Source organism: Microtus pennsylvanicus, chromosome 1, assembly GCF_037038515.1.
Source record: "Microtus pennsylvanicus isolate mMicPen1 chromosome 1, mMicPen1.hap1, whole genome shotgun sequence".
Taxonomy (NCBI): Eukaryota; Metazoa; Chordata; class Mammalia; order Rodentia; family Cricetidae; genus Microtus; species Microtus pennsylvanicus.
Window position 1 is genome coordinate 206,646,936 of NC_134579.1, and position 23,172 is coordinate 206,670,107.

The 23,172-nt window shown below is 44.1% G+C and overlaps 1 protein-coding gene and 1 non-coding gene across 8 annotated transcripts in view; one reads left to right on the top strand and one right to left on the bottom strand.

Moving 5' to 3' along the window:
- The first annotated feature begins 784 nt into the window (after positions 1–784).
- On the top strand, positions 785–891 carry LOC142842741 (U6 spliceosomal RNA). The gene has a single exon (XR_012909422.1). It is a non-coding gene; the product is annotated as a U6 spliceosomal RNA (small nuclear RNA).
- A 5,119-nt stretch (positions 892–6,010) lies between these two features.
- Syne1 (spectrin repeat containing nuclear envelope protein 1) overlaps positions 6,011–23,172 on the bottom strand; it is a 471,659-nt gene continuing 454,497 nt past the window's right edge. For 5 of the 7 annotated variants that reach the window (XM_075949874.1, XM_075949889.1, XM_075949882.1 and 2 more), the window contains 6 exons: positions 19,411–19,611; positions 17,614–17,742; positions 15,810–16,022; positions 14,632–14,724; positions 13,222–13,280; positions 6,011–6,948 (listed from right to left, as the gene is read on the bottom strand). In XM_075949874.1, the coding sequence (XP_075805989.1) occupies positions 6,708–6,948; positions 13,222–13,280; positions 14,632–14,724; positions 15,810–16,022; positions 17,614–17,742; positions 19,411–19,611 (936 nt within the window). In that variant the 3' untranslated portion in view covers positions 6,011–6,707. The remainder of the gene's footprint in view (positions 6,949–13,221; positions 13,281–14,631; positions 14,725–15,809; positions 16,023–17,613; positions 17,743–19,410; positions 19,612–23,172) is intronic. The other 2 variants (XM_075949917.1, XM_075949908.1) reach the window with 1 other exon arrangement.

The following is a 23,172-nucleotide window of genomic DNA, read 5'->3' on the forward strand; positions in this document are numbered from 1 at the left end:
CGGAGTAAGACCCCCCCTAAGAAACCTCTGATAGGAGCAAATGGCCCAGATGATCCAACATTTCAGAGCACCTCTGTTGGAGTTTCCTCTGAGTAGTTCTACAGCCTTAAGACTGCTGGCTGAGAAAATTCAGCCTCAAAGAATATGCCAGTCAGAACTTGACTATAATCCTAAATTTTCTCTGGGTCCTTATAAGATTGTCAGGGTCTCCAATCAGCAGGAAGTAGCCCAGAAAACATGCTCACATTCCCAAAAATTAGATTATGGATGCTTGTCTTTGTTTAGAGTGTTGGTTACAAGTTGTTATGAATAATGGTCAGGAAAAAAGCTAAACAAATGAAATTAGATTCAGAGTTCTTGTTTTGAAAAGAAAAAAAAAAAGGAGGAGTGCTATTGGATAATGCTCTTGTACCCTGTAAAGATTTGTCACTTGTGTTGGTTTAATAAAACACTGATTTACCAGTAGTCAGGAAGGAAGTGTAGGAGGGGTGACCAAACTAGGAGAATTCTGGGAAGAGGAAAGACTCAGTCTGCAGTTGCCACCCAGACGCAGAGGAAGCAAGATGGAAATGCTGCGCCGAGGAAAGATACCAAGCCATGTGGCTGATCATAGATAAGAATTATGGGTTAATTTAAGTTGTAAGAGATAGTTAATAATAAGCCTGAGCTAATAGGCCAAACAGTTTATAATTAATATAAGCCTCTGTATGTTTCTTTGGAACTGAACATTTGTAGGACCTGGCAGGATAGAAACCTCCATCTACACCATCAAGAAAGTATCACGGTGCTCGCTTCAGCAGCACATATACTAAAATTGGAACAATACAGAGAAGATTAGCATGGCCCCTGCGCAAGGATGACACGCAAATTCATGAAGCGTTCCATATTTTCAAGAACAATGGCAGTGGGTTTTTGATCCTACTGCACTTACTGGCTTTGTGGGAGCCTAGGCAGTTTGGATGCTCACCTTACTAGACCTGGATGGAGGTGGGTGGTCCTTGGACTTCCCACTGGGCAGGGAACCCTGATAGCTCTATGGGCTGACAAGGGAGGGGAACTTGATTCGGGGAGGGGAAGAGAAATGGGAGGAGGTGGCAGGGAAGAGACAGAAATCTTTAATAAATAAACGAAAAAAAAATAAAATAAAACATGAAACACACACACACACACACAAAAAGAAAGTATCACGGCCCAATTTGGGACTGGGGCTGGAGTCCTTCTGCAAGGCTCTAATGACTTCTAGGAAGCATCTGGATTTTGGGGGGCGCCATATATGGCCTCATATACCAACACCTGAAGCACAGCTGACGAGAGATTTTGATATAATTGTGACCTCAAGTTCAGTATTGTTCTCTAGATTATATTAGGTCACAGGTTGAAAGAATTTATGTGACTGACTCCTTTTTCCCCCCACTACCCTCCTGGTTTTGAGAGATTATATCTGAGGTTCCCCTACTTCCTCAGATATGATTAAATGTTCCCCTTTGTTCACTTTGCTTGGCCTGTTTTATCAGCCTTGCTTGGCTTCTCAGCCCCTGGTCCCCAGAAGCTGCTCAACAATGACTCTGGCCTGTGCTGCTTATGCCCCTGAATGAGGGGGTCTCCCCGGGGTCTCTCTATCTGCAGACTCCTGATGGACACTGTGCAACTCCGCTGCAGAAAAAAGCGAGAAGCTGGGGGCTGGAAACTAAAAGCCGTTCTTTTTTTCAATTTCATTATATCCTGGTGGCAGGAGGTACGACAGCCAGAGTTATCACAACGTATTATTAAATCTAAAATTGCAGTGACCGCTCTGCTCCACACCTCCTCCCATGACCTGAATTGGCCCCTCGCTGCTGCATATGACTAAGCAGAAAACTGTCTCCAGGCTTTGTAAGCCACCCTCCCTGCCTCGTTTAAAACTGCACCCCATTCTACCAGACACCAGGAGCTACCACCAATCACATGACAAGGAAATCAAACTTGTTCTCAGAAAACAAAGACACATCCAATAGACACACTCTCTTTTCCCTGCCCGTATTTGATCGGAGTTCTCTGGAGTTCCTTCTGGACTGCTAATGCCTCTGTTTCCCATTTCAGGATGAGTGCTGGAAGAGCACTCAGATTTCTTTGCACATCAAGGGCCCCATGGGGACGGCTCTGAATGGGTAATAACAGGAAGCAATGAAGCACCCGACTGGGACTTGAGTCTGCAGAGGCGGGAGCCGTCCTCCCCAAAGGATGGGCACAAGCTGCATGTGGTCTATCCCAGTCCTTGATGGATCTATTTACACTGCTGTCTGAGGCTGCTAACTCCAGCACAGTGTCCTCTGGCTCTTAGGTGACAGTGGATAGGTAAGCCTCGACAGCAAAGAACTCAACCAGCAAACTGTCCTCAGCTGTCCCCAGCTACACCCACATTGAGTTCTCCTCCAAGGTTCTGATCATGTGGTCCTGGCCAGTTTTCCCAGATCACCTCACCCCCTTGTTTTTTGCTATATACTTTTATATGGCTTGTCAATAAAATACTCGGTTCATAATTTCTTAACATGTTGACAGGGTACTGGCTGTAAATCAGTCCACTCTGGTCTGCCTTTCTGCAATAATTGCTTGCTTAATTTCCTTTGGAGCCTTGACAGTTTGGCCCGGCTCATTTCTTACACAAGGGGAGTTACTGCTGATCCACCTTCCAGGAAGTCTAATCCTGGCCCCATCTGCCCCAATGCTTTTTTCCCAAAAGTTTGCAGTTCCCCTTGGATTTCTTATTGTCACTTAGAGCTCCTAGATTATCGACCCTGTATTCTTCTACTGTCTTCTCTTTCTAGATCTCCTCCTTGTCTGCCATTGCCAACAGCTCATAATGGACACATCTTATATCGACATGCCCACAAGCTTGCTTACCCGTCTTACACTTTGGAAATTATTCCTGTCCCCAGCACAAGGGTGGAGACTCATGGTCCATACTATAGAAATGTGACGTCAGCAACTATCACTGTCTTTATCCTTGTATCCTTAATGTTCTTCAGCTCAGCCATCCTTTCATGAGGCCTTTGATTAAACATGTCTGTGTTTCCAGGGTAACAACTGGGCTCAGTGGATGATGCTCCTGTGCCCTTTCCTAAGCACGGAAGATGAGGAGGGTCCTGGGCAGAGGTCTCATCTGTCAGTGGACATGGCAGTGATTAAATGGCCAGGCAGACCACCATTTGGAGAAGAACACACTCTCTGACCCCAGACTTACACACCAGATTTCTTACTTATACCCACATTCAATGCTTAATGGAAGTTCACATCACACACTCTACTGGGTGTTTCGTGGGGTTAATAAAAACCATCTCTCTTCTCTCTGTAAGGTCTGAGGTGTGCTTCACTTACGGTGTGTACTTAGTATGTACGGTGCCCTGGGTTTGATCTCTAGCAAAGGGGAAAATGTTTTCATTTTATTCTGACATACTTAGTACTGAGTTCTTCAATGATGTGAGGTGTGTGGAAGTGAGTCAACCACACATCGGAGGAGAAGCCTCTGAGCTGTCTTCATGCCTCCTGAATCTCTCCTGCTGCAGAGTGCAGATCCATGGCCTAAAGGACTGAACATGGCTAAAGGCCAAGCTGCTGTCTGACACAGGAGTGATAGGGTCACGAGAGTACAGGAAAGCGTGAGGAATGATTCATCTCAGACCTGTGCTCAGAGGTTCCTTTGGCTCTGATTGCATAGTGCTGGGATGCTGTTGGCAATCTCTCAAAGCAGCCTCTCATTTCTCCAAAGTAGCATCATTCCTGGAAGTATCATGGGGGAAACTAGGTAGGAACTGACTGACAGCACAAGGCAATGACCTCATGCCAGCAATGTCACATGGAGCGAGTTCAGTGCAGGGAGGTCAAGGATGGTTGATAAGTGACCAGAGGTAGTTTGGGAGCCATCTAATGAGAGAGGAGGGAAGGAATCTTGAGAACAAAAGGATGGAGATAAGAGATTGCAGCGCAGGGCTTGTCAACAGTAGGAATGACCCAGGCAGATGTGTTAACTCAATGCCCAGGCCTTGCCCCAGAGACCGATCAAAGATCTGAAGTGAGTTCAAGTGTTTCAGATTACCAAGCCCTGGAACACATCCAAAGTGAGATGGTACCTGAGCTATTTCTCTGTAGAAACTACAGGAGACATCTTTAGGGTCTTGTAAGGGCCCTGGAGTGGTCTAAATAATTTATTTCAAGCAGGATCTATAAACTTGAAGGTTCCGGGGCTAATGTAGCACAGGTGACAAAGGAAATGGAGAGGGCACAAATGACAGGAACGCGTACTTGGGAATTCAGAGAGAACCCAGTGCAAAGCAGTGATCACTGCAACTTAGAGGCATGTTCTTAGGGCACCAGAACCTTCGATTTCCAAGAGAAACTTCAACATTGATTTCTAAATGCCCCTCCTAAAATTAGTCAATGAGAAATTAAAAATTCATCTGCATCAAATCATTCTATGAGGGCTTCAGTTGGCAAGGTCATAGGGTAGTATGAAATAAATTTTCTTTCTTTTTTTTTTTTTTTTTGAGTCAGGGTCTCACTACAAAAGCCTCCACTGCCTTCTCTTAGCTCTGTCTTATCCTGGACAAGAGTGACTACAGACATGTTGGCATCTTATGAACACAAACATAAACACAAAAGAAAGATTTATCTTACCTGGTAGCTCAGGATCAACAGGTTTAATAGAAAAGAAGGGAGCTAAAGAGAGGGCTCAGAAAGACTTGTGGGCAGTGAGTACCCTTGGGATGGGAGAAGGGGCCTCTAATAGGCAGTGGGCACCATTGGGTTGGGAAAGGGGCCTCTGACAGGCAGTGGGCACTGTTGGGATAGGAGAAGGGACCTCTAACAGGCAGTGGGCACCATTGGGTTGGGAGAAGGGGCCTCTAACAGGCAGTGGGCACCATTGGGTTGGGAGAAGGGGTCTCTAACAGGCAGTGGGAACCGTTGGGTTTGGAGAAGGGACCTCTAACAGGCAGTGGGCACCGTTGGGTTTGGAGAAAGAGCCTCTAACAGGCAGTGGGCACCTTTGGGTTGAGAGACGGGGCCTCTGACAGGAATCTCATGGGGCTTTTCCAGCTGTTCAATGGGAACAAAGAAGAGAGTGTGAGAGGAAGCTGGACCCACGAGCTCTGAGGACACACTTCTCTCACCACCTTTTTCCTTCAAGGAATCCTTCCTTCTAGCTTCATCATTAAAAAAAAAGTCTAGGCAAACAACAAAAATGTGGGAAGGAGACAAAAGGGCAAGATTAGAATTTTCCATCTGGTTTTCATGGTGGGTATGTGAAGTCGATTTTCTGTGCACTGAAGTAGCAAGAACCGTTTTGGTTTTCTATTCCCAAAGAATCAATATGTGTTATTCTTCTGAGGCAGGGATTTGTGAAAACCCATATCTCTCTTTAATTCCGTTGATCATGTGATGATTGGTTGGTGTGGGAGGTCCTTCTATGTGTTGCTTGTATTGGTTAATTAATAAAGAAACTGCCTTGGCCTGATAGGGTAGAACTTAGGTAGGCGGGGAAGATGGAATTTGGGAGGAAGAAAACAGAGTTGGAGGGGACACCATGGAACTGCCAGAGTTTTACCCGTTAAACCACTGCCACGTGGCGATACACAGATTAATAGAAATAGGTTAAGTAAATATGAGAGTTAGCCAATTAGAAGCCAGAGCTAATGGGCCAAGCAGTGATTTAATTAGTACAGTTTCTGTGTGGTTATTTTGGGGCTAAGCTAGTCGGGTGGCTGGGATGAACAAGCAGCCGTCCTTGCAACAATTGGTTTTTTTTCCAAATTTGTTTTGGGAAAAATTTTGTTCTTTAAAGTTCAGTTCTCTCTGTCTCTCTCTCCTGTTTAAAGCTATACTAAACCATTCTATTATATGTTATGTAATATGTAAATTGTATTGTCATATACAAAGTATGGCTTAACAATAACAGCAAAGAGATAATTTATGCTACATCCTACTGAATAATGAAAATTCAAGGTATGTTTTAAAGGAATAAGAGACACAGACAAAGTACTTTATAGTATCTATAATAAATGCAAAGAAATCAACAAACAAAACTTGGCTTTAGCAAACTGTACATACATAAATATCTTTTTTATACTATAACATTCAATTTTCTTCACATAAAGCTTTTCATAAATCTTATTTATTACATCCAGGTTTTCTTTATACCTTGTATTTTTTAAAAAGTGCCTTTCAGATTTACAGCTTGTGCTCTAAAGCAACGATAAAACATCATGCCCCTAAGAAACCAAGGTAGAGAGGAAGCTGCCATAGGTGACCCTAAAAATCGTATGTGAGGAGGTTCTAGCACCTCCAGCAGGGTGGTAGATTGTACGATATTGACATGGTGCCCGGGAGGGTGAATTTGGGTTAATGGAGCAGCACCATAGGAAAGCTGCCCAGATGGCCCATCGGAGCCGTTGGCTATGTCAAAGGCCTGGACTTCAAGGGTCAAGGGAACGCTGTACGTCCTTAACTTAATTTCTTTAGTGTTAAGGCTCAGAGTGTCAAATGACACTTTCCCAATCCCATTTGTTCTCTTCTTATTTATTGTCCATGTCCAAAGGTTTGATTTTTCACACACAGGGTACGGAGGAGAGCCGAAGCTGCCATGAGAGGCCCTCTGCTAAGATCAAACTCTCTGATAGCCTGGGGTTGCTTTGGGCCCATCCATCCTCCAGCACTTGTGCAGAGGATGTCCTGTTTCAGAGTGGAGGAGGACCATTGGTGTATCTGAGCATGGGGTGGAATGATCGGGCGAAGTTGTTGGAGAGGGCACAGCTGTAGTCTTCCTCGGACATGGGTACGAGGCAGGCGAGTCCGATAAGGAACAGCAGGAGCAGCTGAAGGGGGAGAGCAGCCCTGAGGACCCGGAACAGGAAGGATCGACCCGCCCGCGCTGGCCTGGGTTCAGAAAGGGAGGAATCGCAGCCACCTTTTGTGGACCTGAGGGAAGAATTGACATAAACAGCTCAATTCAATTACAGGATGGGCACTGGTTCTTGCCTTAGCGCCTTCCTGGGATGTAAAGGGCCATGCAAAACACCACCCAGTTTGGCAGTGAGTAGCCAGCCCTCTGCAGGGTGCCCATATCATTTGTTGGCCACCAACCTAAGAACTACGGGCCTTCTGCAGGCTTCCCCACCACCAAGGGCACCGTGCTTGGAAAGCGCACTAACTCAAAACTAAACACCCCGTCAGTCAATTACAGGTGACAAAATGCATTCAAGTTATACTCCCTTTACTCAATTTGGTGACAACGCTTCCATCCATAATGATAAACTGTACATGTGAAATAGATTCAGGATAATTAAGATGAGGATGTTCGATGCATTTTTTTATCTGATTTTTGATCTAATTTTTAGGCAAAATTGTCAGAACCCCAGTGTACCACAACTAAGCATCCTGCATATGATCAACTTTATGTAACATGAGGACAAATGTGCCCCAGCCACATCACTCCGACTGAAGAAAGCTACTTGATCTCAGAGGAAGCCCTGGCTTCATCTTGCACCACAGCAGCATCTGGGCCTGTGGAAGTAGTTTCAGAATGGCACAGGATAGCAATGGTGTCTGTCTACAGAACACAGCTGCGGAGGAGCAGATGTTAGCCTGGTCCTGTCACTAGCACGGTGGCTTTCAGAAACTGACACCGTTTTTCCAGAGAGGAAAGATGGCCACCTTGAAGCTCCTTCTAGATCCAAAGTGCCAAATCTTCCCATTTTGCTTCGAGTGCATTGGAGAAAGCACGGAGGTTTTGTTATTCATGAGAAACCGTGGTTATAAAGTCCTGAATATGGAAGTGGGGTTTGTTCTAAGTGGGTGTCACTGTCTCTTTATTGGAGCAGTCACGACTGCTCTTCTGGGTTATGTGTGGAAAAGGCTAAGGAGTTATTGTTTTACAAGAGTTATCTTGTGGACATATATATCAAACAGCACCCTATGAGCAAAAAATAACAGATATATCGAGAAGATTTATTCCTAAAGCCCTAGGCCAAATTCCCTAGTGAGTTCGTGTAATTAAACATAAGGACATCAAATGCCCTTGTTGGGAGAAGAAAATATAAAATCTATGTTGGTGAGTCTGCAGGCCCAGATTCTAAGAAACCATCTGGAATTGATTTTCTTGGGTTTAAGATCAACATTTCCAGCCATAAAGGCATTGGTCACATGCCATTATATCACTATAAGGAGACTGCATTTCCAGGAAGTTGCATAATAAACAGGTAGCCACTATGTAGCCATTATATATTAGGCTATATCCGGGTCTCTGGCCTTCCTTTCCTCATTTGTGAAGAAGATGGGTAACTTAGCATATTAAATAGCAAAGACATTTTTTTTCCTTTGACATCTTATGTGATTCAATAATTTGCTTTAAAGTGTCCTGAGAAATATGGGTTAAAAGGACAGGGCAAGCTCTGTACTGAGTTTTTCTTTCATTCAATTCTTCAGTACATGTTGTGTGACAATAGCCCCTGACCAAGAACATTCTCCCTGGAACTCGGTAAGTGACAGCCCAACGGCATAGAGCTACGTTCCTCTTGACTACATATCTACCTGCTGCGTTTCCATCGGGGCGCATCTGGATGCCTTGGTGATGGGCAAAGGTTCACAAACAACCGCTAATTCAGTCAAACAGAGCTGGATAGCTCCTCTTTGTCAATGATTGGCTTCTGTGACATTAACGATCAGGATCAAAACAGAGACGGTGTCAGGACCAGCTCGTTCCTAACAAGAATTGCCGTCCATCATTTGGAGAGCACAGGCTCACATGTGACCGACTCCTTTGAAGGACATGGCACACTAAACAACATCAAAGCCCTCTTTATTAAAATGTAACGGCCACCGGACTCATACTGCTGAAGAATGCCAACGCAGGGAGAACTAACGGGCGGAGGCTGGGACAGAGGGAACATGCAGTACTTGTGGCTTGCCTATGCAGTTGGAAATGTTCAATCTACCGACTGTGAGAAGGCTCCACCCCACCTGGAATAACTACAGAACTCCAAAAGTTTCAAAGTTGTTTCTTCATTGGGGTGACTCTGTCCTAGAGATTTTAGTTCCAGTAGGTTAATGATCTCAAAGTAAAAGGGTACTTTGTAATGCTAACTTATTGAACTGAGATCATCCACGTCTGAAGAGTCCTGGGAAATTCAACAGAAGGACTAAGTCTGAGAAGCAGACTCTTTCCTAGTCTTCACTGGCTTCTGTATAAATGTGGATAACACTGGACTGCAATTATACAGGAAAACTTAAAATGTGTGACTCTACCCAAAGAACTTAATCAATGGAGATATTTTAAGTAATTTTGTCCAGAATAATATGTGCTTATTCTCTATAAGTAAATATATATCCTGCCTTTCTCTTCTTCTTTCAAATTGATGACTAAATAATTGTTTGGCCATTTTTCTAGAACACACAGTCACTTATGGAGGAAGAAGAGCAGGAAAGGAGGGAGCAAGGTATAATAACACATGACATAAAGGTCCTTATGCTAAAGAGAACTGAGAGGCCTGAGAATTCACATCGAGTAGGTAACTCATTTTCCAAATTCTACAGGACCACGGAAGATATAACGAGATCATTCCGTGCATACATCTTGGAAAGCTAGGGAAAATAGTTTCAGTTTGTTTTGATATTTTTCAGCCAGCAACGGCAACAGGGTGAATAAATTTCATATGCAGGAATTTCTCTAGGTATCCATCTATGGTCTTTGAATCCAGTACTTCCTCATATGTGACTAAGAAGACAAACTGCAGCCATCAGCTGAGGCCTCCATTATTCCCTATTGAATGTTGACCTGGTCCTATGCACATATTGCTTGATTTACCCTATTATGGACATCCCAGTGGCAGAGAGGTGTAGTTTCCCTATAATAGGGTCCTCAGTGTTGTGAGATCCGTATCCATTCTTCAATCCCTTGTCCTTGTCTGTAAGTCGAGGGATCTAGCCATGTCCTGGGGATTTAAGGTTAACTGAGCTAACACACACAAGGCTTAGCATAGTTCTTGAAACCCTTTAGGTACTATACAAATGCCAGCATCTAACAATTATTCTGTGTGGCTGTACTGGAGGTGTGTGAGTTGTGCCCTTGGGAACGGCTGAATTCAGTTTATTCTTCAAGGAAAACATTTCCAATTCACTAACAGTATTTTCTAAGATATTATTTCCCAAACTGCTTGACTCTTTTCCCCCAAATGCTGGGACAGTTTACTTCAAAAGAGCAAAAGAGAAATCTGTTGGTGTCTCATGCCACAGCTGTCCTGGGGCAGGAGGAAGCTGGCCTCACAACGGCAACTGCTTAAGGCTAAGGGTCTTTGAATGCTTTGAACAAATGCGCTTCCAAGAAGAGTCCAACAGAAGGAACTGGGGAACAAATTTCACCAGAAACTGAAGAGCATATATGGGAATTCTTAGTGAGCAAGCAAAGGAAAACTCCCATTGGCTTGCTTAAACATATTTGAGGCAATTGGAAAGGACACCTCTTGCCCCTCCAATCAGAACTTCGGCCAATCCTTTTGACTTTCATTCCTTCTTAGTTCTCTGTGTAGAAGATGCCAAAGCCAAGAGCTCCCAGGGTAGCCCTGCCTTTCACTGTTCTGAGCTATGGAGTGAGGACATCATCTATCCCACATGGAGAATTGAAGTCTGCCATCTTGCCAAAACCTAGCCTGCGATCTCCAGAGTTTTTAGACTATCATCCATCCATGTATATCTGTATAGGAGACTTTTTGGCAAGAGGGTTACAAAATCTGAGGTCAGATCAGCCCGGAGAAAGATGCCAGCTGGACCAAGAGAAGCCCTGTTCTGTAGGCACCCTTCCACGTGCTTGCTCCCAATAAAAACCACAAGTACTATGAGTTAGTATAAATGCAGGCCCAGGTTTGTTTTTCTTTGTTTCTTATAATTTTAGTAAGTTTTGAGGGAGCTCCTTGCAAACAATCTTAGGAATCTCTGGATTCTGATAGATTACAAATCTCTTAATGGAAAAAACCTTTGTATGTTGGTTTTGTAGGTTTAGGTCTACACAGTGTGGTGTCTGAGTAACTACTGCCTTCCACTCAGTTAAAATATTATAATGTTCAATGGGAACACTATAATTACTTAGTCTAACTCAACTTAAAATTCAAATGAAATACATAATAGTGAGAATACAGTTAACACTGAGTTGAAACAGTAAGGACAGAAGATTCACCCTCTCCCTTCACACCGGTACCTTTCCAAATTGGTTCCTGTTTGGCCTCAGAAACCAGTGTTCGTCTCTGAATCCCATGTTTCTTCAATTACCTTTTGGATTTGCTGGACCAGTGCAAGATCAAACTCAGATTTCCATGCCAAGGAACACCGTGGCAGCCCAGACTGTGAGTGAGGTTCAGCTCCCCTCTGCGTTCACAGTCAGGGTTGAGTGCACCCTGTCTAAGGTGCCCTGGACTTAAGCAGCCCCAGGACGTTCAGTCACAGTTTGTCTGCCAAGGTGGCTGATGGAGCGTGTCACTCGGGGGAAGGTTCTTTGTAATCTGTTCCCTCCCAGGTAACCAAGTGAGCACTGGTGAATTATTAGAAAGCGGTTAATGAGCGGTGCGGGACAGAACAGAGCTGAGAGGAGTTTTGTGGGTACCGCAGTGAGAATGTGGCTGACACATTGGCGAGAGACCTGTTAAGGGGCACATAGAAACAACTGATACCCTAGGAAACATACCTTCCACATATTTAGAAGACCTAGGTGGCAGCCCACTGTAATTAGGGGAGCAGACAGACTTGGTTTTGTGAACCAAAGGGGATTTGTCAATTAGAGACTGGACCTGAGATTTTCTCAGGAGTTCGGTGGGTCGTGTGTGGCACATCCAAATTTGTGGGAGAAGGCGAATTATATAACCCCAGGCTTTGCCTACAGTATGCGATTGCCTTTTCTTGTAGGTAGCTAAGAGGATATAAGAACACCCACAGATGGCCATCATGATCACCCTAAGACCTTGGGAGTTTATTCTATCTTTCATTATTGCTAGTTTATTACAGATTGTTTAAAAGGGGGGGGGAACAAAAATGCAACATTGTTTTCAACCAAAAAAAAAAGGAGAAAAATTATGGTAAAAGATGGCTTGAAAAAAAAAGCATATAAAAATAGTCTGTGTGTTACTTCAGCGGAGTGGGGTTGACCACATAAAACAGCCAACCATGAGGAGCACAGCACGTAAACCCAGACTACTACTCAGGGGCTGTTTACAGCCACATTTTCCCATTTCCACCCTCCCTGCAGGCCTTTAGATTTCTTCTCAGTGGTATTAAGTTTCCAGAGGGGCAAATATTTCTCAGGGAACTGCCTGGAACTGGGATGAAAAGCCAGCTATAAGAACAGTATTTTCAGTTCACAGAAAAAGAAAATAAAAGAAAAAGAAGAAAAGAAAAGAAAGAAAGAAAAGGTTTTCTGGGGAAACACAAGCTGAGTTGAGGAAAGGCAAAGGCATACAGACATCACACCAACAACAGAAAAGGCAAAGCGTTGCTAACTGCAGAAACAATGGGGACCTCAGAGGCAAGCGTGGGATAGGGTGGCAGCAGTGACCACTGCTGGGGTCAGCTCTCAGGAGAGTGAGCAGGGTAAGGGCTGGTCCTAGATTCAGAGTGGAAGAGCTTGCCAAGTGTGAAGAAGACAAGGGGCCGAGGGCTCTGGCAGAAGAGGGTTAGGGCAAGCTGAAGTATCTAGAAAAGTACTTTGTTTTTTAAATGGAAAATACATCAAATTAGGCTCTGCCATTTTAAAAATCCAAAACCCACAATCTGGATAAAACAGAAAGGTCAAATAAAAAACAAACAAACAAACAAACTGGGGATGTTAGTATATTTTATGCAGATTTGTGGGTTCTGTGGGTAGTGAAATAATTCATCGATCAATTACCTGCCTTATGGTAAAAATCTAGAAGCAGAGAGGATGATAAAAATCTGCCGTGAATCAATGGCAGTTGTGCCGCTAATCGAATCACATATTCATAGACACACCGAGCCTCCTAGGACCAGACAGGGAAACAAAATTTGGATGGAAGAGATGACTGCCATCCGCTATGAGGTTTGCCTGTTCTCTATGGGGAAATTTCTCTTCCAATTGACTAGGACATACTGCAATATCTCCACTACCCAGATTAGAGGTTTCCCTAAATCACGGGCAATTTGCATCATCCTCTCGGGGTTCTAGAACAGGTGGAAACCAGGAGAACAAGGTACCTGCTCTTTGGGCTGCTGACAGAGGGTCCAGGCTGTGAGTGACTACATTTGCCTCGTGGCTGTTTGCAATGAACAGGGGTAAAGAAAGAAGAATGTTCAGTCTAGGCAAATAAAGACAAGCTAACCAATGAAAACAACCGAGAATGCAGCAAAGGGCAAACAAATCAAACGCAATGGTCGGTACCCATGGACCAAGGAAACTGGCTTTTCTTCAGGAGAAGGACAGACTCATATTTACAGTCTCAGACATTAAGCCAACATGAGTTGCCATTGTAGCACGTGCCCGCAGTGGGCACAGCCTCTCCTATTCCTCCTGGCAGAAGCACAAATGATTCTGTGTTATTTAATATTCTCTGTGCGTTTACCAACTCTAAAAATGAAATTCACTTTATCATTCTGTACGCTTCAAAGAGCAGTCACATAGGCTTCTTCATTTTGCAACTTTGAGGGAACAGTTGATCTTAAGAATTTTAATAGTAAAACGAGAGGGTTCTCTGTAGAGAGGAAGTCCAACATGTTGCACACTCAAGACAAATCAAGGTTAAATTTTGAGTTGAAAAGCCAGTATTCCTCCACATTCTTAAACTAGGATCTATAGGAAACTAGTGAATGTTGGTAAAACAAAATTCTACTAAGGATAACACATGTATCAGCATAGAACATAAGTATATATGACAAAAAATACAAATGAAATTGTTACTTCTAACACCTAAGGGGAAGTGGAATGAATATACTTATAAAGCCAGACAAAAATATCAAACAAAAATTAAAAACAAGCTCCTAATTACACAGAGAATCGAGGAATAGAGGGGAGCAGGAGTCAAATTTGCCTTCTCCTCTGTGCACTCTGGGGAGATAGCCCCCACCATGGGCTGTGTATGGGGTTGACTTGAGTAGTTGCCCTCTCAGGGTTAGTACCCAGAAGCCCTTGGGCACCACCTTTCAGAAGCCCCTTCACTTGAGAGTTAATGCAACTTCATCCATCTTATCAATCCAGCCGACTCATAAGATGCCCACAGTTCACCCCTGCTGGCTGAGGCACTTCTGGGCACTACAACCCACCTTTGTTTAGTGGACATGCTGGTGGTGGCTTGAAGAAAGGAGCCACCAAAGGTATAATGAGCACCATTCTAGAAATGGCTAATTGAGAAAAAAAAAGTTTTTCTTTATGAGTTCTAGCCACACATTGAGCCCATTAAAAAAAAAGAAAAGAAAAACAGAAAAACAAATCTCTTTTTTATTGCCGAGAACATGCTGCAAGGCTGGAGACATAACTTTGAATGGGTGAATGGCCTTTCTTTTCTGTTTGGGGTTTCTCGTTTTGAGCCTGTGAACCCTGGAGATACAAACACTGTTGCTTTCCACACTTCCTACCCATGGATCAGTTGGAAAGAGCCAGCAGAAAGTTACCGATTTCTGTCTGTTTGGGGTACTTCTGCCCGATGTAGGACTCATGGATCCTGAGGTGTCCAGCTCATCTGCAGAAGACCAGGAAGACAAATCCTGCAAGAGAAAGGGATGCATTTAACAACTGCACATCTCAGTGCACTGGGGTCTCTTGCTGCAGCAGAGCATTCTCAGCTCAGCCCTCTTCACCTTTATCTCTACATCTCCATCACAAAACTCAGACCATCCGCAAGGAAACCCAGTTAAGGTGACAAGAAGGAAACCTAATTCTTTTAATTTATTGGGATTTCTTGACATAATTTTGCCTCTTCGGAGAAACACAGCCAGTGTTTTATTTTTATGTTTTCTTATTTAATAATGACATGGGCACAAGTGAGTTGATAGTGGCCCGGGGTGGGGAGAGGAGTGGGGGAAAGTCTTTACAAATACAGGTCACTCAGGATGGACAGAATCCAATTGGTTTACGTTCAAAACGAATGCCAGCTTCCTAGGAGACTTGTCTGAGAGGTCAGGAAAACTGCGTCTACCCTGCTGTGACCCAGGGGAGGTTGTGCTCAGAATGCTTCCAGAGGAATGAGCAGCTTTGTGTTCATGAAAGCATTTCACAACTGAATGTCTGACACCTTACCAAGCACTCTGGATCTACAGGGCACATGTCTCAAAACTAACAATATGTCCATGATGGAGTTGCTCTAAGGGGGGAAATGGGCAAAATAAACACATAGAGGACCGTTTCAATGAATGAATGAATGATGAATGAATGATGAATGAATGAATGAGCCAAAGAATAGATTCAAAAGGAGAGTTCATGCTCTCCTGCCTGTTTAACCCAAAACTCACATGCAAGGATTACGCCGGTCCATTGCAGCTGTCTACCTGAAAACATGTCATTTCTTAAACACACAGTTGAAATGAAATGCCAGAGTAGTCACGGCAACAGGGTTGACAGGAGCAGGCTGGAGAGGTCTCCTGGATTTCACAGACTCAAAAACACCGTCCTGTTGTAAAAGTTGACGAGTCTGCTTTTATATTTCGAGACAGCTCTCGAAGCACCGGTGATGGAGAGCGGCCACTCAGGTCTGACAAGTGGTCCCTCCGAGTCTCTCTGCGGCCGGTGAAGATGCGGTGCTTCGGGCTCTGTGGGAGACGGGATGCTACAGTGTGTTGTAGGCCTTACCCACCTGCTGACTGCTTGCCATGTCCAATAACTTCTCCAGATCCTTGATGTGATGGGTGACCTCCTTCAAGAGAAGTTTGAGTCGGTTTCCAATGACATGGACTTTTTCTTTGGCCTCTAGACAATCTGAACCCTCGGCATTCACTAAGAGCTGGCGAGACATGTCTTGCAGCGAGGCCACTCTCAGCTGGGATTTCTGCAGCTCCTGCTTTATTTGCTATATAAAAATAAAAGGAGATATTTCTTTAAGAAGTTTTGGAACTTGGAGAAAGTTGTCCATGTGGGCCTTCATATCTGAACTTCCCGTGACATTCAGGCTCTAACTAGGACTGCAGCTCAGGACCTGTGATATGGGGATTCCACGCTAACTTTGTTATAGCCAAATATGTTCTGAGGGACCTCTAAATCCCTCTAAGCTTGGGGCTCTCACTCGGTGCATGGGTTATAGTAAGAATTATGGGAAAGTTTCAACCGAGTAAGGGACGTGAAGATTCTGACAAAGGAAAGCCCTATGCAAATGGGGTCTAAGATGACCTGTTAAACCGAAAAATGAGATGCTACCATCAAGGTAGAACAGATTTAAATATGTCTAGCTAAATCTTTTGAAATGATCTTCAGTGAGCCATCATCCACAGGTACCTGCCAGCAGCCAAGGGTGAGCGGAAATACAAGAGCGCCACTATTGGTTGCAAAGATCTTTCTAATAGTGAATTCGAAGCTACCAATTCAGCAGTTTGGGTGAGTGAGCACTGAATGCTATGCTATAGTATTGTATTACCATAGAGACAGACCAGATACAAAGTATGTTCCAATGGAACTCAAGCTTGCTTCCTTATCATCTATATATTTACCCAGCTATACTCTATGTTAATTGTCTCAGCATCCCTGTGCATGAATTTGCACAGTAAATTTCTGGCTGAATTTAGTGTCAGAAAAAGCTTCTAGCTTCTAAGAAATAGTTATGTTCTTGTTTTGTAAGATAGTGACAGTAAGTTATCTCATGGCTTTCTGCAAACCTGCCACTGAGGTTTGTGCCTCACCTGGCATATTTAAGTCCTCTTAATCAGACTCAACTGTCTCTCTTCAGTTAAGATGGTTTAATTTCAGTTTTGCCATAAGCCACTAAATGCACCGTGACAGTCAGTGTTAACCTCCAACTTGACAGAATCTCGGATCACCTGGGACACAAGTCTCTGGCCATTCCTGTAGGGGATTATCTTGATTGCATTCACTGATTTGTGAAGACCTATCTTAATAGTGAGAGGGCCATTCCCTGGGAAGGGGATTGTAGACTGCATACTTGGAGAAAAAGGGCTGAGTGCTGGCATTCATTCATTCATCTCTCTGCTTCCTGGCTGTGGATGCCACGTGACCAACTGCTTCAGTCTCCTGCTGCTCCTACACCCTGCCATGACGGAATGCGCCCTTGAACTACGAGTCAGAAACCCTTTCCCCTCCTCGTTTGCTTTTCTCAGAGTATCGTACTGCAGTATCAGTAGAAGAAACCCACACACACTCTTCAAGGCTGCAGATGTAATGCACGAAGTTTGGATTAAAAGTAAGTATAATCCACTCAAAAGAGTGCCTTGACATACACAAGTTGATTAAAATAAAGAACACTTAAGATTAGCACAATTGAGCAATGGGCAATCATGCTGGAAGGTGTGATTTACACATATTTGTTTCCTGACTGGCAGCACCGAAGAATTAGATTAGAGACTTTGGATGGAGCATAAGTAAAGAGCATGCAAAAGTTTTTTTTTTAATGTATCTTTGTTTTTTTCAAAATAAAAATCTAGAATTCTCACCACGAGTTGCTTGTGATGGTCCTGAAGTGTCTCTGGGTCAAGGGTAGAATCAATTGGGACAATTTCATTTTTCCTTCTGTCAATGTTTTCCAGCATGAGAAGCAAAGCATGGCTCATTTCGTGGAACTCCTACCAAAAAAAAAAAAAAACAGAGCATAAAATAACTGCGGATGGCACATTTTCCTAGAATATATTTCAGCTCCTTTTATGGCTGTCATGGGAAACATGCAGCGCCATAGTGACCAGGACATGACCTCTCAAGGAGGAAGTTCCCTGCTTGTTTTAGGAGGCAGAGTGGCTATGGCCTGATCCCAGCAGCCCTGGTGCTGTTGTGACCCACACAGTATGAGGTCATCTTCTTACCTAGAGAAGATGATTTACCATCTAATTTACCACTGTGGGGACAGTTAGACAGGAAGCCCACTGACATGAAAACACTTAATTTCTCAAACACAAAGCAAAACGAAGCAGCAGCAGCACTAATTTAAGGTGATCTGAAAAGAAGCAACTCTCTTCTGCGTGTGTAGGAGAGACCCAGCCAACCACCTTACTTGTAGGGTGGGGTACCCCGAGGATATTTTTTACTTATAAAGATTGCGGGTGCGTTCCCAGCTGCCCCCTTTTTCTGCTTTCCTGTTCTCCGCTGGAACCTGTGGTTCTGTAAGTCTATTTCCCAATTAAAGCTGTATATATTTATTACAATTTCTGTCTGCATTCATTTACGCCGCTACACACATGCTCGAATCTCTCCATGTTTAAAGGCTCAATCCTGCATCCCCTTCATTCATCTTCTTACACGCTTACTCCCCTTGTTCTTGATGTGCCCCAACATACAGCAGACACTGCCAGAAACAGCAACAGGGACCTCCCCCTTTCCAGGAGGCATCACACCCCATTGTCGTCCAATCCCATTGCGTACAGTCTGGATGCAAGCAGCGCCTCACTGGCCCTTGACCTTCTGATCACTTCCTGTCTGTGGGCGATAATCTAGCCACACAGCCTTCTTGCTGCTGCTCTAAGAAAGACAATACCTTTGCATACTTCATGGAACTCCCAGCTGTTGAGCTCCTTCAAAGCAACATCCTCCCCGCAGCTGGCAAATAGCCACGGGATTTCTTGGCCCTCCCTCCTGTAATAATTTTTCTCTATTACTGTCACACCTGTGTTTATAAATTCCTCGGATAACTATTTCCTTACTCTAAATGTTTCTTATTACATGCCTTTATTTTTCTGGGGAGGAAGGGGGCATTTACATGCCATGACATACATGTAGAGGTCAGAGGACAACTTTCAGGGGCCATTTCTCTTCTTCTACCACATGAATTCCAGGCTGGTGGCAGGTACCCTTACCCACTGAGCCATGAGGTCAGATTCTCCTACTCTGTTGCTATTGTCTTTTGAACAGAAGCAGAGGCTGGACTGTATCTTAACTGCTGAGAGATTTACCTCGCACACAGAGGAAACTCGGTAAATGCCAGCACAAATGGAAGAATCTGTTAACTGTAACGCTCGCTTTGCTGTGCAAAATTTATCTGCCTAAATGCTTGGCAAATATGTTTTGAGTGAATAAGTGGATCAGTGGAAGAAGGATCTTCAACTTGGTAAGCATTGGCTTTTTATCTAGCTAGACAGAAGATGGGACAAAACTCCTTGAACGCAGGTCACAGGAACAGATTCCCCAGGAATAAGAAACGCTGTCTCATTCAAATACTGGCTTTGAAGAGCAGCCACATGCGTCAAGCAACTGTAATGTCAGCATCCCGGCTGGTGTCTTCACCCGCCGAGAGCCCTACCAACCTGGCACTGCATCAGTGCGCCCTGAAGCAGCTTCCGCCAGTCCTCCAGCCCAGAGCACACTCGGTCCCATCTCCCGTTCATCTGGGATAAGCGGTCCTGCAAGTCGTGGCTCTCCTTACTGTCCCCCTGGGTGAACTCTGAGCTGCAAAGGTTGATGGAGAGGATGATGGCTTTGCGGTGGTCCACGGCTTTCTGGAGCTCCTAAGGAGAACAATCCAGTAAGGACAATGCTGGAAATATTTCCAAAAAGTCACGTTGAAGTCCCTTGAAAATGTTTTACTCGGAGCTGGGGATAGAGCCCTGTTGTGAGTTCAATCCCCAAACCCCACATAAAACACCCTGGTGTGGTAGTGCATGCTTATCAGCCCAGGGCTAGAGTAGAGAGAGGAAGAGTGTTGGGGCTTGCAGGACATCCAGCCAGTGTGGCCTAGTTATTGAGCTCCAGGCCCGTCACAAACAAAAGGCAGATAGCAGTATCAGAATGATCTTGAGGGTGTCCCTGTCCTTCATATGCGCATATACACATGTGCAACTGTATACACACACACACACACACACACTAAAACATGCCCTGAGCAGGATGTTCAGCCAGATAAGGGATGATGGGTATATATCACTTAGAATGATACTACAATTTAAAAAAGAATCATAATAACTAACAACAAAGATGGAACATAAGAAAATACATGAGAACGGTCAAAGAGCTGGCTGAGAGGTTGCAGGGCCGCCTGCAGTGCTCGAGGTCCAGAGTTCGATTCCCTCCTGGGTAAGCAAGTAAGTGTCTGTGTGTGTTGTGTGAATGTGTCTGCCTGTATCTGTCTGTGCTGTGTATGAATGTGGGTCTGCATGCATAATTAATTGGGAAAAAAAAAGAAAATACATGAGGTTGAAAAAGTTCAAACAGGATGTGATGTGGGCCACAGTAGCATTCCATGTGTACACACCCATACATACATACATACCCACTGCCTCCCATGTTTCAAGAGTTTCTATGACAAAATGAGTCACTGCTACATTTTCAGGATGTTTGTTATGTTTGCTAGGGCTCTGTAGAGTGGCAATTTAAAATGGCCAAGGGGAAAGGACTTCCCAAGGCAAGAAGAGACTCACAGAGAATGTTGATGCCTGGCACAATGAATGGCGGATCTGAATACCCGAGCCCCGTGCAGAAATAGCCAACCACAGCACAACAAAACAGGGACTGAGCTCTGTAGCTTGAGGAAAGATGGCTCTGGCCTTTTAAAACCTTTTCAAGAGTAATAGTCTCATTTCACTAAACTTGTGGCACCCAAACTTCTCTGTGTGTGAGGAGGAAGGAAAAGCTCCTCAGAGCCTAGAATTCTGGCCTCCAATGGCCGGAAATGCAGGCTCATTGGCCCACGAGTTAAACCTGACTGTCATAAGCCACATTGTTGCTGTGGTAAAAGAAAATTCATTGGGTTTTTATGATTTGATAAATTTAGCTTGACTTCCAAAATCAAACAAGACAACAAAATAAGCAAACAAACAAAACCCTCAGGCAATCCAATTTTGGATTCATGCATTAAACAAAGCAAAACAGTTGGGAACTCAGTACCAAGAACCTGAGTTCTTAATTTTGTAGTAAGAACCTCTATGTGCTCAAAAACACCCAAAGATCCATCCTGGGTAAGTAATTCTGGAAATAACACTATGCGGGGTAATTTCCTACAGTTTCTCATTATTTCTATTGTCCTCCTAATGACTTAATTTTTTTTACTATAGGTTCTCAACATGGTTTCCCAGATGCCACCACAAAGACATCACAAGTCAACAGATGCGGGGAAATGTCGTCAGTTGTCCCAAGGATCTGCTGACAAAGAATCTATTGAGAGAGGTTCAGAAAAAGATGTGGGTGGGACAGGTGGTTGCTGCTTGCCATACAGGATGCCATCCAAGCTCTCACTGAAGTCTCAGACTCTGGTCAACAATACATGTCTTCTTTTAAGGGAGCCTGGCTATAATGCAAAACTATCTAGATAGAGTGCCTTGCGAACTCTAGAGAAAAATGTATTTCTGTATGCAGCTCCTGTAAGCTGCATCTCTCATTTGTATTTTGTCCTGGGGTTCATGGAGCTGACTCAGAGAGCAACACCAAAACATTGCAATGGGGATTTGTGTGCAGGAAGATTCATTTCTGTGTCTGAAAGTTCAAAGGAAAGCAACACCATCACCAGGAGAAAAGCTACAATAACATCAATCCACAATGAACAGAATACACTAAAGACCACAGGAACACAAACGGAGCATGTGCTATCCCAGGAGGCTTCTCACTGAGGAGAAACATGGTTTTGGTGTCCTCTAGACATAATCACAGGAGCTCCAGAGCTACCAAAGAGAAATGAAGCCCTGGGTCTGGTGGGGGCTCACAAGCTTCCACAAGCAAGTGCAACTGGGTGAGGAGGCTGAGAACCAGACCTGTAAGTAAAGGACAATATCTGTGCACTCCTCCAGACTGAGCCAAAATCAGATGCCAGTGGCGAGTATTTCACCATAAGAACTCCATACATTTGTATTGTTTTGCTCATTTACTATGCAATTGCTTTTTCCATGGCCATAATCCATTTAGCAAGTTGTGTTGACTGGAGACAGTCAAATGATTTTACCAAGTCGCCCAAAGGCTCACACTAATGTGACCTTGGGAATAACTTCTCTCCAGCCTATATAGACATGTAAGGCTCTCAAACCTGTGCTTCCCCTGTGAAGACACCAGATAGGTTCTAGAGGTCCCAGGTTCTGTACTAAACCTAACTGGCCATTCCTTAAAATACTAATTTATTAAGTTGTAAGCGGTGATTTGCATGGTAGATTGTTATATAGTTCAGTCCTTCTCTAGAATTTTAAAGACCAACTTGGGTTTGAGATAGCTGGGGAGAGAAGAGCATCCTGTCCACTTTGGGTAGATGCTGTCTGAAAGGGAAATATCCCCAGCGGTGTCCTGTGTTGAATGCTTGATCCCCAGTTGGAGGTGTTACTTTGGGAAGCTCTGGAAATTTAGGAGCTAGGGCCTACCTAGTAGAAACAGAAGAGCAAGAGTCTCCTTCAAAGGCTGTATCTTGTCCTACGCTGCTGCTTTTTCCTGTCACGTGTCTGCTATGAGGTGAACAGTATCCTCCACATATGCCTGCCACCATGAGTTCTGCCCACATGCATGAAGTCAAGGTGGGGCACTACCAACTAAACCTTCAGGCCGTCAGTATTTCTTGCCTCTTATAGGGTTGTTTACATCAGGCATTCTGACACACTGCTCAGAATACTAACCTACATACTTTCTGGCTGTTGTCCCGAGGAAGTAGAGAACTAGAGACAGAAGTTATGAAAGATGGGTTGGGAGGCAGCAGTCAGTAAATGATTCACTGTGCAAGAATGAGGATCTGAGTTTGGTCCCTAGAACACAAGTTAAAAAAAAAATCAGGGCATGGTGGGGTGTGTTTATAATCCTTGTGATGGGGAGGCAGAGTCGGGAAGATTCCTGAAGCTCATTGGCTAGGCAACATAACCATTTGACACATTCTAGCCAATGAGGGACCTTGACTCAAAAAAGAGAAACAAAGAAACAGAAAACCTCAACAGCCAAAATGATGAATACAGGAGATTGTTCTCTGATCTCCATAAACATGTGCACATATATATACTTTTGTGCCTACATAAACATGTCTACACACATGCACACGTACATGCATATGCACACACACAAATCTGTTAGCTGTTACATGTGACCATGGTCTTCGGACCGATGAAAGG